The 18,297-nt window shown below is 41.3% G+C and overlaps 1 protein-coding gene across 1 annotated transcript in view; it reads right to left on the reverse strand.

Annotated features, from left to right (window-relative positions):
• The window catches only part of LOC125887815 (septin-7-like), a 62,590-nt gene that overhangs the window by 8,229 nt on the left and 36,064 nt on the right, over positions 1-18,297 (reverse strand). Inside the window, exons 4-8 of the mRNA XM_049574892.1 lie at positions 15,239-15,339; positions 14,972-15,106; positions 9,740-9,857; positions 8,726-8,818; positions 7,584-7,680 (exon numbers count right to left, since the gene is read on the reverse strand). Of these exons, the coding sequence (XP_049430849.1) occupies positions 7,584-7,680; positions 8,726-8,818; positions 9,740-9,857; positions 14,972-15,106; positions 15,239-15,339 (544 nt within the window). The remainder of the gene's footprint in view (positions 1-7,583; positions 7,681-8,725; positions 8,819-9,739; positions 9,858-14,971; positions 15,107-15,238; positions 15,340-18,297) is intronic.

Below are 18,297 nucleotides of genomic sequence, written 5' to 3' on the forward strand. Positions count from 1 at the left end.
CACCCAGCGTCCGACCTCAATTTTTTCCAGGCAGTAAAAGATGTGGCATACATCCCGGCCAAACAGCTCAACCTCAAAGCAGCATTAAAAGATTTTTTGGCAACCTGGGGTAAGAGCAATAAGCTGTCAACACCACAGTGACATATTATCAGCTTGTAATGTTGTGACAAACAGTTGCAGCAGGCAGAAAGCAACATTAGCATGTATTTGGGTTGTGTTTCTGGGTACCAGATGAATGCCAATTCAGCATTCAGTCACTGTTTAGCTCTGTTTTGGTCTCCACCAACACCAAGAAAATGATTTGGCTATTTAGCTACTAAATGCTATTACAATTTTTACCACCTAGTCTCTAAATGTGTCTGTCTGCTGCTTGGTGTGGAGTAGATGGAGGACAGTAGGTTTATCAGAGCTGTTTTAATGTTAACAGTTGCCTGATTTTGCTGGAAACAACATTAATTAGACCATTAGGACTGCACAGTAAATCTGCCGCCAAAGAGCAGCCAGTTGGAAAACGCTGAAACCCTTCATAGAGCTGAAGGAAACTGCAAAGTTTGGTGAATATTCTGTGGACTCATCGCTACAAGTAAGCCCTATCACATTACACACAGTCCAAGTTTCAGCACAAAACAAAGCCTCCTATCTGATCACAGCCTTTCACTGTTGGACGCCACATAGTTAGAACGAACAAGAGTTCTTGGTCAGACAACAGGAAACAGAACTGGTCTCATTTCAACAGAGTGCAGTTAGATGATTGTGAGTTTTCATCATAACAACAAAGACATGGTTACACGGTCAGATGGGATTCTGGAAAAGGACTGCAGATAAACTGCTGCTGACGATGTATGTGGTGGATCTCCAGCCTCCTCTTCATCAAATACGCTGCTCCTGACTGGTTAGCCTCCACCCCACTGGCAGTCAATCATCAGGGGAGCGAATAAGGAGGACACCTTACCATTGATGAAACTTAAGCAGTCCCGCCCCTTGGCCTCCCAAGCCAGCCAATGACCTTCTGTCTCTTCTAGAGGAGGGAGCTCTGACGGAGGGGAGGGGTACGGTTTTTCAGTTACTGTCTGCGCCCAGCGGGGGCTAAATCTGGGTCTGGAGCAGCTGGGTTAATTATGGCTCAGACCTGGCCCAGTTCGAGCCCAGAATCGGCCTATGTTTGGCCCAGATTCAGCCCAGATTTGGCCCGGATCAACACCATAACCTGCATGTGTCCAAGCTGACTGACTAAAGAGCGCAGGGCTTGTAGAGGGAGTGTGGTGGTTGGAGGGGTGTTATATGAGGATCTATGCATGACCAGTTGGGGGTGCAAGTCTCAATGAGGGAATAAGTGAAGGAGCTCAGTGGGGTCAAGGGTCATAGGAAAAAAAAAGGTTGTAACTAATAATATAAAGATCTTATTTGTTGATGAATGGCAGAAAATACCTGATGCATACTCTGGGTCCTTTTAAAAAATTCCACTCATTTTAGTGTTTTTATTTGTCAATCATGGACTTAAAATTGAAAATTGCCTTAGCCCATCAGGTGTTTTGAGCCTGAGCGCTTTATCTACTAGCAGTGTATATTTAGGCCATGATGATGAACCGCTTTAATGAATCAAGAGCACACAACTGTTTCAACAACATGTGTCTGCGTTAAAAGCCTTACATTAAAATTCCAAATATGCTAATGAGTGAGAATTCATGATACCAAACCACATGTTACCTTGATGACTTCAATGAGCTGCTACATGCCTTTTTGGAAAACACTAACTCGCCATTAATTGCTCATGAACCTATAATGAATTTATAAGCAATGCGTTAGGAAGGTGGATCCCAGTCCTTGGTCCAGTGATACAGCAAGGCCTGTGCACCGTTCTCACCCTGCACCAACACAACCAATTCAACTCCAGCATAATACAATGAGTTGAATCATGTGGTGAAGCAGGACTGAAATGAAACGGTAAAACAGTATGGGATACCACAGGAGCAGAGAAGGGAACCACAGCGTTAGAGTGATGCTTCTATTGCAGCTGTAGCTTCAGCACCAAACAGCCTCTAGTTTTCTCCATGACTATTCACAGCATCAGACCTGGGACAACAAGTGAGGATGTGAAGGCTTTAAACCTGCTGACAACACCACACAGATTTTGAGATATGTCAAGTAAGCCTTATCAAATAGAGGACAATTCCTGTTTATTACAACCTTGGCAGTGCTTCCCACAGAATAAGAGTCAGGGTGGTGGTAGCTGGCGATGGGGTGGGGCGAACAAGCAAACTTTCTTTCTTTTTTAATGCCTGTGTGTCCCTTTGTATCATTCTGTGTCCCGTCTCTAAATTCTGAGGTTTTTGTACATCCATGAATGCAGCACGGGCGGAGCCCTCCATGAGTTCTTTTTTTCTCAGCCGCAGTTTGTCATTCATGGGGTGGATAATTCATCTTTCGATCTGTTCAGAGCTGATCAGATCAGATCAAGGATGAGAGGAACAGCTGCTGCGAGTGAATGCAGACTTTTAGATCCAGCAGAATGAACAGTTAGGTTTTACTTTCAATGCACCTGATGTTCTGCTTCTCCATCTCTCATCTCTGCCCTGAGTGTGCTATGCACTCTGACAGTGTGGAGCTATAAATAACTGAATATTTATATATTCCAATAGCGCTCCAAATGAACAGTCCAGCTCCAAGACTCTAAAAATCTATTTGTGGCAGCAGATGTTTTAATCATGCAGGCTGCCACAAATAAATTAATGTGTGGGAAACCATGTTCGGTCCTGTTTTTGTAATTCTGACCAATATTCTTTCCAGTAATAATATCAATATACTCTCCAAGTTAAATGCTGAGATCAAGAAACACAGTGACATCATTAAAAAGAAACCCAAGCAGCCAGACAATCATACAGGTTTTCAACAAGCTCCAAGGTTAGCCTAACATTTTTGGAAGGGAACAAACAACAAATGGTAAAATATTTGCCCAAACTGTTCAACCTACTTGCTATTACTACCTGCTGTAGTGTTCCTATACTTTGGTTTTATTTTTAACAATATTTTAGGCACGCTTATTTTCAGTTTTACGTCCAAATTAAGGGCTTGTCTGTACATACGTGGACATGTTTGAAAATCTTGCTTTTTCTATGCGTTTTGGCCTTTCATCCGCATGCAAACTGCGATTTAGGTCCCTGGAAATGAAGCTTTTGTTAAATTCCATCCAGGAAGAAGGTTTTGAGTCTTCACATGTTTTGAGGGAAAACTGAGTTTTTGGCCTGTAAAGTCAGAGCATGCACCGTTATCTTGTTTGTGAGGCGCCACAAGTAAGGCGACATTTTGTGCAATGGCTGAGGTGGCCAAAATAGTACTGGCTCTAACCTTGCTAACAGAAATTTTTACATGTTTACACATAAATGTACAGTTACTCTTAAACTACACTGGAGAACAGAGGCATCAGAATGCACCACAGAGGTCACTGCTCCAGGTAGCCTTCCGGTAATTGTTTTTCAGGCTTCTGACTGGCCAACATCATCTTCTTTGCATGACTTTAGTGCCATGTTTATATCGTTGCCTCTTGGTTTTCTATCCACTTGACAACACATCCAATGTGTGGACAGAGATTTTTTTGAGGGATTTTTTTCCCGTCCACTTCATTTTCAAAAATTCCCACATCTGTGTAGATAAAGCCTAAGTGGTTTAGATTGTCTGGCTAAAATGCTGGCTTGTTTACAACCTGTCTGTTTCTTGCCCAGTCAGACTTTGTGGTATTGAGGTCACCCTGTTCCCACATCTCAGCTATTAATGTGGTGAGTAACTGATATAAAACAGTAGTAAAAGTCAATCAAAATCAGACCCAAGCTGTAATAAACTGGAATTATCCTTTAAAAACATACTGTGAGATTGTCTTACAGGTTGACTATCAAATTAAGTGATACAAATACAAGAAAGATAATCATTCATGTGTCCCCCGGCAAAATCACAGGCCTTTTTCTCTATGGTGACACCTAACATACACTATAATGACTGATAGTCCAAAGAATGGAGATTGTTTAAATACCCCTAAGGCATGACAAATATATTAAATAGTGCTTATGGAGTGAGACAGTGATGAAAATAGGTTCAAGTAGTTTTGCTCTGGTGTAGCCTGGTTCGTCTTTCCCTTTGGGGGGGCGGGGGTGGATTTTTGGTTCTCCACAATGTCTTGCTATTAAGGTGCAACTAGCAATAAAAAATGCTCAAATATTGGTAAGGCTGTAAAATGTATGCCAAATTATAAAATATGATAAGAAAGAGTATACTCTTTCCAATATGAAAGAGTAGTGCTTCGAACAACCAAGATACAGATAATTACCAACATGGAGCAGAGAAGATGTACACTGCTGTTTAGTGAATGGACTTATGGTTGCTTTCTTTAAGTATTTGTTAAAATAAACCCGGACTACTGGGACACTACTGTGCCAAACACACCGATGCAGAATCACATGTAGTGTGAATTGTCCAAGTACTATCCTGTTCAAGACTAAATTCCACAACATCAGCTACACTGAAATAATGAAATTTATTTTTTTTAAATATCTAAATGATATATTAATAATCACCACTAGAATCTTCTTACAAAGGTGAAGTCTTTTTACTTTGGATACAGTTCTGGTTGTAGAGGCTTGTTCTGCATGGTGTATGATAGATGTCAGCAAGGGGGCCATTATTCTACTGAGAACACATGAATGATTTTGGTGTCGTTGTTCTTTTGTACTTCAAGATATAGTAAGTTCACATTATAAAATGTTATTTGTTTTCAGATGTTTCCAAAATATGGTGTGTTTCAGAACTTAGAAAAGTATTCAGCCCAAGTCTGATTAGAGCATTGGTTTGACCATCAGCCTAATGATGAGACAGCACAGCAACAGAAAAGTGGAGGGAAAGTGGGACGGAGAGTTTGGGGAACACTCTGAGGAGGAGTAAGAGGAGGATTGGAGAAAATGAGGCTGAAATTAAGTGAAAGATGGTTTGGTTTACCAAAAATGCCCTCTGTCAGTCATGGAAAAGAATAGACAAAGAAAAAAGAAAAAAGAGAGAAAAGAAAGAATGAAAAAGTGAAAGACTGATAAACGGTCAACCACAGAGCAACAACGGTATAATACTTTATATAAAGATATATACAGTATATCATCTTTCAAAGGACTTTGAAACAAATGGAAACTAACACACCAGTAAGAGCAACTACAGTTTATCGTGGCTAGTGGTGGTTGGATCAGTCAGTGCTTGCTGCCATACTGAAACAACATATCCCAAGATACACTATGTCTGTCCTCTGTTTTTTTTTTTTTTCCAGAATCCCTATCAGGGTCAAGACTACTGAAAGAACTGTGTGCATGTGAGTTTGTTCGTGTGGAGGGGAAGACAGGTGGGTGTATAAGGTAACGATGTATTAACTGCCAGATAACTTCATACTTGTCAAAATGTAATTGTTATTTCTATTTTTAGGAACATGTTGCAGCCCATTTACTTCCCAATCTCAAGACAAAAAAGTAAAAAACCCTCTCATTAAATGTGGAGGTTTTAAAGTTCTCCATGTCCAACAGTCGTTGTCACTGTTAACCCCCATTCACACATACAGACTCATAAACTGAAGAAGCAACAAGCTGCCAGTCATTGAGAACTGATGCTCAAAACCATTCTGGTGCTGCCCACTGAGACTCAAAAAACAAAACAAAACAAAAAGTTTAACTCTAGGCAAACATCAGCTGACAGGTGGATTTTGATTCCCTTTGGAATCAGAAGCACTCAACTCAGCTACATATAGGAACTTTAAACAAGCTCAAAGTTGCAGTCAACAGCTTCCAAACTGTCTGAAACATAACTTTAAAAATCTTGGGGTGGTATTCCAAAACCAAAAGCCATAACTGACTTTCAGGACATAGGCTGGTTAAAAAAGTGTCAGTATGGAGAGTTAAGGAATCACATACTGATATATTTGTTTCTTTTCTTACATTTAATGTTAGTAATTATCTGATGTGTATAGACAGTTAACATTTTGAGTTCCACAGCTATTTTAATGTGTTATGTATCCATACGTGTTAGGCAATTTGTTGTTCTTAAAATAGGCTGGTTGTCCTTTTCTTAAAAAGACAAAAATACATCTTTAATCTGAGGGAGTACACTGACTGTATTGAACAAAACTACTGGAAACAAGCCTTCTCAAGTTTAGGTGGGACTCACGGGTACCCATAGAACCTATTTTCATTCATTTATCTTGAGGTATGAGTTCAGAGGACCTCTTTGAAAACCGCCACATCAGTTGTTTCGTCACTAAAATTTAGCCAATCTTCCCTAGCTTCCTGACAAGCTATATCGACAGGGTTGGTACCAATGGATGCCTTAGGTTGTCTAGTGTCTAGCTTAAAAAATTAGCGTGCCGCATCCTCTTAGGGCCGAATGAAGCCCCCCTGCTGCGTCGCTGTCATGGCCATAAAAGTTGCACATGAACACACTACAAAAGCTACAGCCGACAGTCAACCAGCATGTATGTTCTGCGCCTGGGTGAGTGGATATAACTCTCTACACCAACAAAAGATCATAAAAAACAATCTTACCTTATCTAACAAATTTGTTTTGGTCTCACTCCCTCTTGACTTTAGCTCTCTGTTCACTTTGCTCACTTCTGTTTCTCTTCTTGTGCGCTGAGCTGAACTGCCAATCAAAGTGATTTCATTCACCCAAAGGCTCCGCTTTGCTGACAGCAATTCAACATGTTGAATTGAAAAAAAAAAAAAAAAAGCCGATGGGGGATGATGGGGGGCAACGGTGTGGGACATACCTCACCGACGAGGGCGCAGAAGCTCACCAATGGCCCAACTTTGACCGACAGCCAGCCATCGGCTTGATTTGTCAGGGCCTTTAAAGAAAGTAATGTCAGCCCTCAATTATTTTCACCAGGGAGAGTCAGTAATTGTGTTGGGGGGCCATAACCTCTCCTCCAACCTTTTCATGGACACAACATGATGCTTTAAATGTGGCTACCATCTTTAGTTTGACTTCCAAATCCAACAATAATGAAGGGATAAAATGATACTAAAATCAATTATCTATTTCGAGACTAATCCTATAAAGCTCCAGCAGGTGTATTGTGATCACGTGGCAGTAAAACATTTGTTTTCTACTTTAAAGGATTGAATTTATCAACTGATTTCCAGTCAAGAATACATTTTGACAAGTGGTTGTATTACCTGGTAGTTAATACATTCAGTGGATACAGGGGGTCACTGTGGAAAACATGCACTGTGTCCCACACTCTCAGGATTATCATGCTTCATTCATCATGATAGACATAATACTGTGACTGCCGGACATTCTCAAACACATCAACCTTCAAACGACAACATGCATCAGCCTCTCTTTCACATCTGTCATTGTCTGACCGAGATGCAACGACATACTGTTTTTCTTGAAAACCGATGTGAAAATAATAATAATTTAAAAAAAAGTAAAATCATTGTTCCTTCTGAACTTTTAAGAGTGCACACTCCTTTTCTAGTTCATTTTCTAGGCCCCTACAGTTTGGCCACAAAATGGAAGCTGCGTCCTTCTTTTCTGGTAGTGGACCTGAGTGAACCTACCTTCTGCGACGCCCCATGGGTACTGGCGACCTCTGACCTTCTTTCCGTTCACCTCGATTACTACGTTGCTGCCGACCACTGCCAGTGGCATCTTCTCCTGGAGTGGAAAGAGAAACAACTTTCTTTTACTGCAACTGCTGAATCCACCTCTTTCTGGATGGCGCAGTGCTAACAGCTGTTTGGAAGGCTGTTTGAAGTCATTTCCTGTGGCCACTGACCATACCTGACATCACAGTTTCATTAAGGTTAAGTGTCTGAATCTTTAGGGTTGGGATACACATGTCTGCTGACGTGTTTATTAGTATTAGTACATTAAAACTCCCATCTAGTTCAAAAGCAGTGAACTGACAAAGAAAGAATTGGCTTAGTCTTGGATTTACATATTTTTAAGGCCGGGTCCTTATGTGTGTGTCCTTGCAAAATAGGTGATGCTAGTGGCTGGGTAATATTTTTTTCATGCCACCTGTGCATTATTTTATCATATGCACAAATAAAGAATCAAGAACCAAACCAAAGACGTGTTGCTTTTTGTGGATCAGCTTATACTCCCATAGAGCAGCTTTTAAAAAAATTGGATGGCATGATGTAGTGTCCTTCATTTTGGACTCTCTGTTCCGTCTATGGTCAGCTGTCAAGACAGCATGCTTGGGGTCAATGGCACCAATCATGTGTCAAAATTGACCAAAATTCAATTTAGGTCCATGAGCAAATTCATTTATTTCCAAAGTTCAATTGAAATGAACTGATCACCAACAACACTGCATCATCTCACTGTTTTAAATGCTGCCTTGAGCGGGTCTTTGAATCATGTAAATGTCAATGATGGCTGACATCAACATCAACATGCATGCACCACATTTGATGTTGCCAGAGGCAGTGGTTACTGGGGCAGAGTTACATAGACAGAATCACTAGTGAAAGTTCTTCAGTGAGCTTGTCTATAACGCTGACGATCAGTTGTGCAAGGAGTCTGCCAAGCATGGGGAAATGGGAGTGAGCCAGCTGCAGGGGTTGGATACTGACCAAAGGACAGACTGACCTTTAGCTGTCTGCACAACTTGCTATTTAGTGATTCCACTGAGGTCAATCAGAAATCCTTAAATCAACTTTTAAATTACTAACAGGACAGTGCGGTCCATTACCTTAATCTTCCGGATGAGCTTGTTGTCCTCATCGTCCTCCGTGTCTGGGAACTCATAAATCTTGATTTTGTGCTCCTGTATCTCTTTCATTATCTGACGAGGAGAGAAAGTGATCAGAATAAAGGTAACAAATACACACTGCCAGGCCTGCATATGCAGATCAACAGGATTTTAATTCCTCTTGATAGCTCGTTTTTTTTTTTTTTTTTTTTCTTTTTTTTTGTGAGTTTGACTGATACCACTTAAATGTCTCTGCATGATGTATGGAGCTAGAGCATAGACTGTATATAAATAATGGACGCAGCCACCATGATGTCACCAATTAATTTGAGGACTCTCAATTTGAAACTTAAAAGTCTGCCAATTTGGCTGTCACTATCTTGGTTTTTTGGGGCAAAAAGTGAACATATTTGGACATGATGGTGGAGCTGTGAAGGAGCAAAGGGGGGATCTAACTGAAACCCTGGGGACCCTATCAAGGTAGTGTAACTACAAGTCTTAATCAAATCCAAACAGGTGCGTTATCTCAAAATCAACCCCCAGTGCAGTTGTCACAAACAAGGTAATTAGCAAATCAGACGAAAACCATTTTTGGTTCCAGGTTGTATGCATATTTACTTCCGCTGTTAAGTTGGCCAGTCTCTGCTGGTTGCCTGGCAACCCGAGGTGACAACAGCAATACGCCAGGATGTTACTGCACTCAGCTTTTGGAGAGAGTCAGATTACCTATTTTGTTGTTTCCAGTCGTTTTGCTAAGATAGGCCATTTGCCTTCCAGCTCAAGCCCAATTCTTGACACACAGGAATAAGAGTGGTATCAATCTTCTCATCCAACTCCAAAATTAAAAAACGTACTTCCCAGAGGGTTCTACTATTTCTGTACAGATATGCTTCTTGCAGTAATTAAATAAGTAAATAATACAAATATGTTTCAAATTGATTTATCTGTCTCCCTCAGTTGGATTGCAGCAACAACACTGCCTATCCCAACAGCATGACACACTTCCACAAATACCTGTTTTTTAAAAAGCTGGCACTCCTCTGGTGTCAGAGTGTCAGCTTTGGCAATTAGAGGGATGACGTTGACCTTGTCATGGAGTCTCTTCATGAACTCGATGTCCAGCGGCTTCAGACTGAAAGACAGACAGAAAGAAAACTGTAAGAACTACAAGCCACTGAGGTCAGCAGAGGCCCATTCAAATGTAACACAGATGAGCCAGGCCAGTTTGGTATATACTCTTTACAATCCCTTCCATTGATAATCCAATCTTTGTTCATAAATGTATGTGTCTGTGTGAGTGAGCAACAGGCAACTGGTGCCCTATCCTGTCCTGGGTGTACCCTTTCTCTCTGCCAATGAGGGCTGACTTAATCTACGCCCTCCTTCTCTGAACTGGATACACCCTTATAGAAAACTGATGAATGAAAACCTATAAAGGGCTTATGTTTGATTACAGTGAAACAATTTCATGGATCAGCAGCCATGTAAGGAAGGCTGACACATCCTGTGATGTAGAATTAATTGATATGAACTGATCTAAAGGAAATGCCATGGTGGGTGTCCTCAGTGTATGATTTTTCAAAGTAAATGCAGTTCAGTGGGTCACCAGCAGAGGGCCAACGTAAACCGTACATGACATGTACTGTAGCTCACAGTAAAGACACAATGAAGCCAGCTGAGGTTGACTTTTTGTCTCCTGTGTTCTTCTGTGGCGACAACTAATGGTTTTGTCTTGCTGGGCTGATGAGGGATTGTCTTTGTTATGCTCCCATAGGTTCTTTAACTCTGTCTGAATGACAAGGGGGACTCATATTCGGTTGAAAATATGAGTGGTGGTGGGCAGTGTGTGTGGAAAATGAGTGTGTACTGTATAATGTGAGAGAATTATGTAAAAATATAACCGCACATGGTTGAACACTTAGATTCAGTTGTGCCTGTATGAATTCAATTTTTTCATTTATGTACATTCAAATGATGTATGCTTTGTCTGACATAGTTCTGTACATGTGTGTGTGCGTAATAACTGTGTGTGTAAAGGGGAAGTCAAGGTACTCATCCCAGGAATGCAGAAATACAAAGAGGGCAACAAAACAGCTGTTCGGTGGTTCACTAGTTCACAGAGGGACAAAGAGACAGAATGTGTGTGTATGAAGTAGTTGGTAAGAATGGGGTCAGGTTGGTGTACAGAGCAGCATCAGAGGAGTCCTGGAGTGAGTGCAGTCCCAGATAAAACAGGAGTCAGAGTGTCTGGTCTAAGCAGAGGTAGACTTAAGACTTACTGGCTGTCAAGGCACTTCTGTGATCTCAGAATGTTATTCCTTTTTAGAGTTAAACTATAAATCATCTCTACACACGGACAGTGATGTAGCTTGGTGGAACTGGTTGGAACTTTTCCTTCCTACTCCCTGCGGTATCTTGGGGTATAAAACATCACAGACAGGCTAAGCTTGGAAACATGAGCATGCAGTTTACTTCTAACGCAGGATTTACGGGATTTCAAATGTTACAGCCACATGTCAGTGAGTTTTGGTAGAAGCAGCATGCAAACTGCAATTCTGCAGCTGTTGCAGAAGATTTGAAGGCGTAAACAGTCTGTGGAGAAACTAAATATGCTGGCAAATTCCTGTCGAGTGACAGGAAAAGCACAATTACCTGATATATTTACCCAGAGAAGTGAACAATGGCCTCAACATTTACTGACTTGTCAGTGCCACAATAGTTAGCTTGAATTTATATCACCAATCCTTACACAGAGTACAAGATTTGGGCATGCCACAGCCATTTATACAGCTGTCAAACACAGAGCAGCAAGGTTAACTGACTTCAAACTCTATCATGCACTTAATAGACTTACTGCACTGTACAAGCTGGGCAGAAACTTTACAGTTTTATTAATGGTATATGTTTCTTTGCAGCATAGTTCAGCTTTAAGTTCCTTTCAGATATGCACATCCTTATTTAAATGTGATGGCAATTAAAGGCCCTGTTGGTCAGTGTCGAGCCATCAGTGAGCATCTGTTGCCCTAGATTTTGTGGTGTGTCCCGCACCATTGGTAGTAGTCAGCCCTTGTCGGCTGATTCAGTGTACTGAATCAGCGACGAGACAGCGGAGCCCATCGGTGAGTGAAATCACTCAGACTGGCAGTTCAGCTCAGTGCATGAGAAGAAAAACAGAAGTGAGGAAAGCAAACAAACAGCTCAAGTCACGAGGGAATTCAACTAAAACAAACTTGTCATTTAAGGAAAAAAATTAAGCTACTGAGCTCTTTAGCAGACACAGTTAGTAATTGCTGGCGTTACTGTTGGCTAGAGCATGGGAAATACAATTAGTTCTATGAACATCAGGTTGTGTTGTTAATGCGCTAACTGGTTAACTCATTTTAAATTTATCCTGTTTCTCTTTTTGAATGATGAATACAGATTAATGCAGAGTTATTTCCTCTCACAGAGGTGCAGAACGTATGTGCTGGTTGGCTGTAATCTTTATTGCGTGTTCAAGTTCACACTTTGGCCAAGACACAGGCGACATGATGCGGTGCAACAGCTTTGACAGCAGTCGGCCTTCTTTATAAATACTTCTTCGATGTCAGTTTGGTGTTTGGTGTGTCATTTCCATAACACTTCCAACACAGCACAAGTCTGAACTGAACTCTATTCTCATGTCATGTAAGTCTATAAAAATAATTTTTCCCTTTGCGATGCAGTGCAAAAGAGATTAAAACAAGTCTATAGACATGCTAGTACGTCTCTGTGAGGCAGTGCAGAGCGAGCTAAATGCTAACAACTGCATGCTGACATGCTCACAATCACAATGCCAACATGATATTTAGCAGGTATATTTAGCATCCTGCATTGCTAAATGGCACTAAACACAAAGTGCAGATGAAGCTGATGGAATTACTGAAGACCTGATGGAGGTGCTAAGTCAAATACTGAGGGAGTTAAAGTTAACACAATTCATTTTGAGGGGGACCTTACTATCTGCACCTATTCCATGTCTATACATCCAATAGTTGTTGAATTATTTCAGCCTGAACCAAAGTGGTGGACAGTTAGACCAACAGACTGAGCAACTAGCATTAGCATCCCTAGAGCCAAGCTGTTAGCGAGGCTAAAATTCCCTCCTCAAACACTTTCAATATTCTAAAAATTAATTTATAGATAATACACGTTACATTTCTAGACACATTTTCCATGTCTCATGTATTGTTCCTATTCTTGTCTCTGGTTAAATGTGGATTAAAAGCAGCATGACGATAATTAAAGCAAGCAGAAATTGCTTCAGTTTCCACATTTTGGAGTCAGAATCAAAAAGAAGTATTACAAAGGGAAACTGTTAATAGAACAACAATAACAGAGGCCAATTTATTCATTAACAGAAAGCAACATGTTCACACAGTTTTTGACTGGTGCTGTCAAATGAAAGCAATTTTTGACAAGTTGCATATGACTCATCTCTGCAGATTTATTAACAAACCAGGCCTGATTGAAATCTATGTAGAGCAAACTCAGCCATCATTAAGCCTGAGTGAATGGATGGATTTTGGGTTATGTGGAAACAGAGCTTCACATTTTAACTCAGGCTGGTGCTGCAGCTATACTGACAAACAGGCCATGTTCTTGTGATGCCAACACACGCACACAAACACACACCATCTGAGACACTGGAAGATGAGAGAAGACAGAGTGTGTTTGTCTGAGATGAGAGGCCTGCTTCTGTGAGCTGCTCCAAGCCTCTGCTCTGATTGGGTGATTCAGGGATGGAGAGCAGGACTCGACTGAGCATGAGCAGAACTGGGTTATATAACCTTTGTGGGTCACAAACACTGGCTGGCTGCCTCCTCGTCTATGGCACAGACACACACACAACCTTTTTGCTTCAGCCTCAGCTTGCATAGCTGGCAGAGGATAGGAAGCTGGAAGGAAAGGTAGACTTTCCTTCTGCGTAGGGGTCTCCAAGCCAAAGGGAGGTCATATGGTCTGCAGGTTCTCATCTCACTTTAACACTGCATCAATTGATTCCACTGACTGGCACAGCACCGTCATTTGGACCAGTACAGAAGAATGTTGGTTAGTGTTGGTTTATAACATCCTTGAATACAAATAGACTGGGAACGGGAGCACCTTGACCAGAACAAGACCATCCTCCCACTTGCCATCTGCTGCTTCTAAAACACTGGCTTAAAAATATCTTACTTCACCAGGTTAGAACTATGGTACCATATGAAGTTATCAGCTTGAAAGACACTTAGAGGCAGCACCTCCATCAAATTTTGTCCCGCCCCCAGCTCTCGACAAAATTCTGATGGGTGTCATAAGTGCTGCACTTGTTGGATTCCTGTATGTAACTGCAATTACGGTACTGTGCTGATGTGGTGGTACTATCATAATCAGCACAGTACACTGGGAAAGGTGCTGCCAAAACTGCAAAGGAGGAAGAGAAGAGCTGTCCTTTTTTTTTGTTTTGTTTTTGGCTAGACCGCAGCAAAGCAGAACAACCAGAGAATCCAGAACTACCTGCAACGTAGTTCATACACTTAAGTAATAAAGTACAGAATTATTTAGTAATATTAATAATGAAGACCGTCCAATAAAGGACTAAGACCATAATTTTTGGGGTGGGGATACATTCCTTTTGTACTGCCGTAAGAAAAAATCCAGACCATCTCAGCCCCAACAACAAGCTTAGAGGGGTAAAACCAGCACCATGCAACGTACTACATAAATTACTGACAATTAATACCAAACCATAACAACAAGCAGTTAATAGATGACAACATAAATCACATTGTATTACAGAACACAGAGGAAAAATCAGAAGGGATGCAATCTGACAAAATATGCAACTGTTTGCCAATGCAATTGCAAATGGTAAATGGCCTGCATTTACAGTACGGCTTTACGATTTGCCTGTCATTCACCAATTAGACCTGGAGGACAACCAGCTTAACCTCCTGAGCCAGAGCCGCCTCCCAGAAGATAATGATAATTACCCATTTTCTTGTTGTGCTGCCTCCAAATGGCAAAAGAATCAGTTAACGCAGGATTAAAGATCCCATTAAATGGACACTTGATTCTCCAATTAAACTGAGCGTCATCAGTAGTGACTTCATGCTGCACTAGTCGGTGTCAAAAAGGTCCATCAATTACGTCACATAATATTGCAGCCTCAGTGTCATGTTTAGTCCATTTTATCTCACTTTACTCAACCTCATCTTATTACAACTTCATCTCATGCAGACCTACCCGTGTCCAGAGGGTGCGATGAAATATAGGCAGCAGTGGACTCTGTTGTCTGGCATGGATCTGCGGTTCACCCTCGACTCTGCATTCAGGAAGTCCTCGCACTTACTGTCAATGTAATTTATCACTGGCTGCCAGCTGGAAGATGAAGAAAAGATATCAGGCAGAGAAAAGAGGAGGAAATTGGATAATAAAAAACATATGATCACTTTGTAAGAACTCTGCATATGTTCATTTGGGAAACACTCTGACTGTGCCAGGACTCCTCACCAGTTGCTGTTATCAACTGCATCGCCAAACCCAGGAGTATCGACAATAGTGAGTGTCAGCTGGACCCCTCCTTCCTTAATCAGCACTTTGGACTGCTCCACCTGAAACACACCAACATTCACACGATTAGGTCCATTACTGGTCAGAATCAAAACCTATTCCTAAAATCTAAATCTGAGTTTTTGCAGTGTTCTCATTATATTTTTGCATTTGTGCAGATTCAACACATTGTAAATACAATTCAGAATAAAATTTGCTACCACAAATGTGCCCACACACAGCGGCCTCCATGTTTAATTATGTGACACGACCCTCTCCCACTCGGGGCACCGATGATACATCATCACACTGTAAACGCGCCCACACAGCCTGCTGGGAGACTCAGAGATACCAGTATCTGCTGCAATCACTTTCCTTCCTCTATGCAGCAAATATTTGGAGCAGTGATGGTGTTTGGGTTAAAGATGGATGATTACCACTTCCTCACTACGCAGGGCACTGAACTCCTGAATGAAACTAATCCTGAAACTTATTTATTTTATTTTTTTATTTATTTATTTGAAAGGGACAGTACACATTAATGAACATCAGTATGTGAGTACATGTGTAAATGTGTCGGAGTTAGCAAGCCTGCTAATTTACATCCGTAGTCCCTTGGCAGGTAATAGACAGACAGACACATAGGAGGTAGACGAGAAAAAAAAGAAGGAATAATAACAGTACACAAGGAGTTCACATTAAAATACCCATTCATACATAGACATAAAGTGCAGTGTGGATTCTATAAAGTGCCGGGTGTAAAGTGCCAGTTGTTAAAGTGCAAGTGCATGATAGTTAAATAGATCCACATGTGGTGGCCCACTCCTGCCGCTTAGAGTGGACCAAGACATCGGATACTTAGCAGCAGATGAAAAGTCACATTCACAATTTAGGTACACAAAGATAATACATCACAGTGCAGTATAGTGCAGTGCATGCATACATACGTATATGTAGGCATGCACTGCACAACAACAATAACAACAACAAAGACAGTGCAAAGCATGGCGGACAGTCACAGAGCACGGCACATACGTATATGTATCGCGCTCTGCGAGAGGTCCGCCTAGCCATGATTACAGTGTTGGTTTGTTTTGAGCCAGTTTTTGAGGTGGGCCTTAAAGGTGCTGTAGGTAGGGCATTCTCTTATTGTACATGGTATGTTGTTCCAGATGTTACTGCCCTTAACCGACATAACAGATTGTCCAAAAGTCGTGTGTCTGTAAGGTACAAACTGTACAAACTGATATGAGGCAGCCAAGTTGAACTTCTTAAAGAGCAGCTACGGTAAATCTTGTGTAGAGGGGAAGCACAGCTGCACTGACCTCTATGGGCTGAAAGCTTTAAATGTGCTGTATTTCTGATCACACCCAGCTGAGAGTTAGTGTCCTAAATAGCAAGGGCGTAGGTTTCATTTAAACATTGGGGGGAACACACATTAAAGAGGAACTAACTACGCCCGTTTTCTTAATTTATACATGTCATTCCTATGGTCCATAATAGTCCATAAATATTAACAAACATGAATAACTCTCTCTCCAATCCAAAAACTAGAGTATAAGGTCTGGAACTGCTCCATAGACAACTAATTGGGAACAATGTTGAAGATGATACTGAAAGCACCCAGGGGAATGTTCTAAGTATATGGGTAGATTTTCTGTTTCAGAACTGACATCAGTACTATAGAATAAAGCTCATTTGGGTATAAAAATGAAAACAAACATTCTGTGGGTCCAAAATATTAAGCTCCCATTCACTGTCTATGAAGCAGCTCTAAACGTTATACTTGATGACATCATAAGTTTGAGACTCACTTCTCTGGTTTCTGGCTTTGAGAGAGAGGGTCTCATGTTCACAAATATTGATTGAACTTTCCTAACCCATGGAAATAAACAGGGATTCACTGATTGTGATTGCAATGCAGTAACAGAATCTTGTTATCTGATCAGCACTGCCTTGTTTTACAGTTTAATCTGGGTTTAATCTGAGTTTGAGAGAGAGGGGCGTCTCTCTCTATTTTGATCCAATTCCATACTATTTGTGTCTGGGAGGCCGACATACAAAAATGCTGAAATGTGACTGTAGTTCCAACAACAAGTCTAGAGCCAGCTAAAATATGCCAGATGACCTGGCAAATGAGCAGGGAGATCTGGGCGTCAACAGTGGTGTAGCGGTAGGTGATAAGGCTGGTGTTATACTAGGAATATGGGTAAGTTACCGAGGAAAAAGTGGGTATACTCACCTATATATTCCAGTGGCTTTTTGACTGATAGGTGGGTATACTGTAGATAGTCAGAAAAAACGTTGGTATTCCCCTGTATACCTGCAGATCCACTACACCACTGCTCATTAACCAGTAACTAACCTGTTATTTATTTATTTATTTTTTTTAAAGATATTTTTTGGGCCATTTTGCCTTTAATCGGTAGGACAGTTAAATGTGAAAGGGGGAGAGAGAGAGAGGAAGTGACATGCAGCGAAGGGCCACAGGCTGGAGTCGAACCCGGGCCGCTGCGGCAACAGCCTTGTATATGGGGCGCCTCTCTACCACTAAGCCACCGACGCCCCAACCTGTTAATTTTTAAGGGAAAAAAGCACAATGACATGAACTACAAGAGACCCTTCCTTTTGATATAGCACTCCATTTACTCAGTAGGCTGTCTGAGAGACAGACAGACAGATGGAAACATAGGGCCCACTGCCCACCCTCTGATCTAACGTCGGCCTTGGCCGCTCTGTACGGCGCCCCAGCCTGGTCGGGTGGGAGTTAGGTAGCAGAGCCGCTCATTTGGGGTTCCTGTTGGTTACGTTGTCTGGTCCTAATCTTTCAGGCAGCCACAGTGAGTAAGATATAGATATAAATGTGAAGCCTTTGTTGTGGCAAAATGCCTAAAATGTGCAACCATCTCTGTTTAGTCATGGAAGACCACAATCAACCACTGCTAACCAAAAAGGCAAATGTTAATAAAAACTATTCAGTGTATTTGACATAATATAAAAAGGTAAAACTGGTCCTGCTG

The sequence above is a fragment of the Epinephelus fuscoguttatus genome, linkage group LG4, assembly GCF_011397635.1.
Source record: "Epinephelus fuscoguttatus linkage group LG4, E.fuscoguttatus.final_Chr_v1".
Taxonomy (NCBI): Eukaryota; Metazoa; Chordata; class Actinopteri; order Perciformes; family Serranidae; genus Epinephelus; species Epinephelus fuscoguttatus.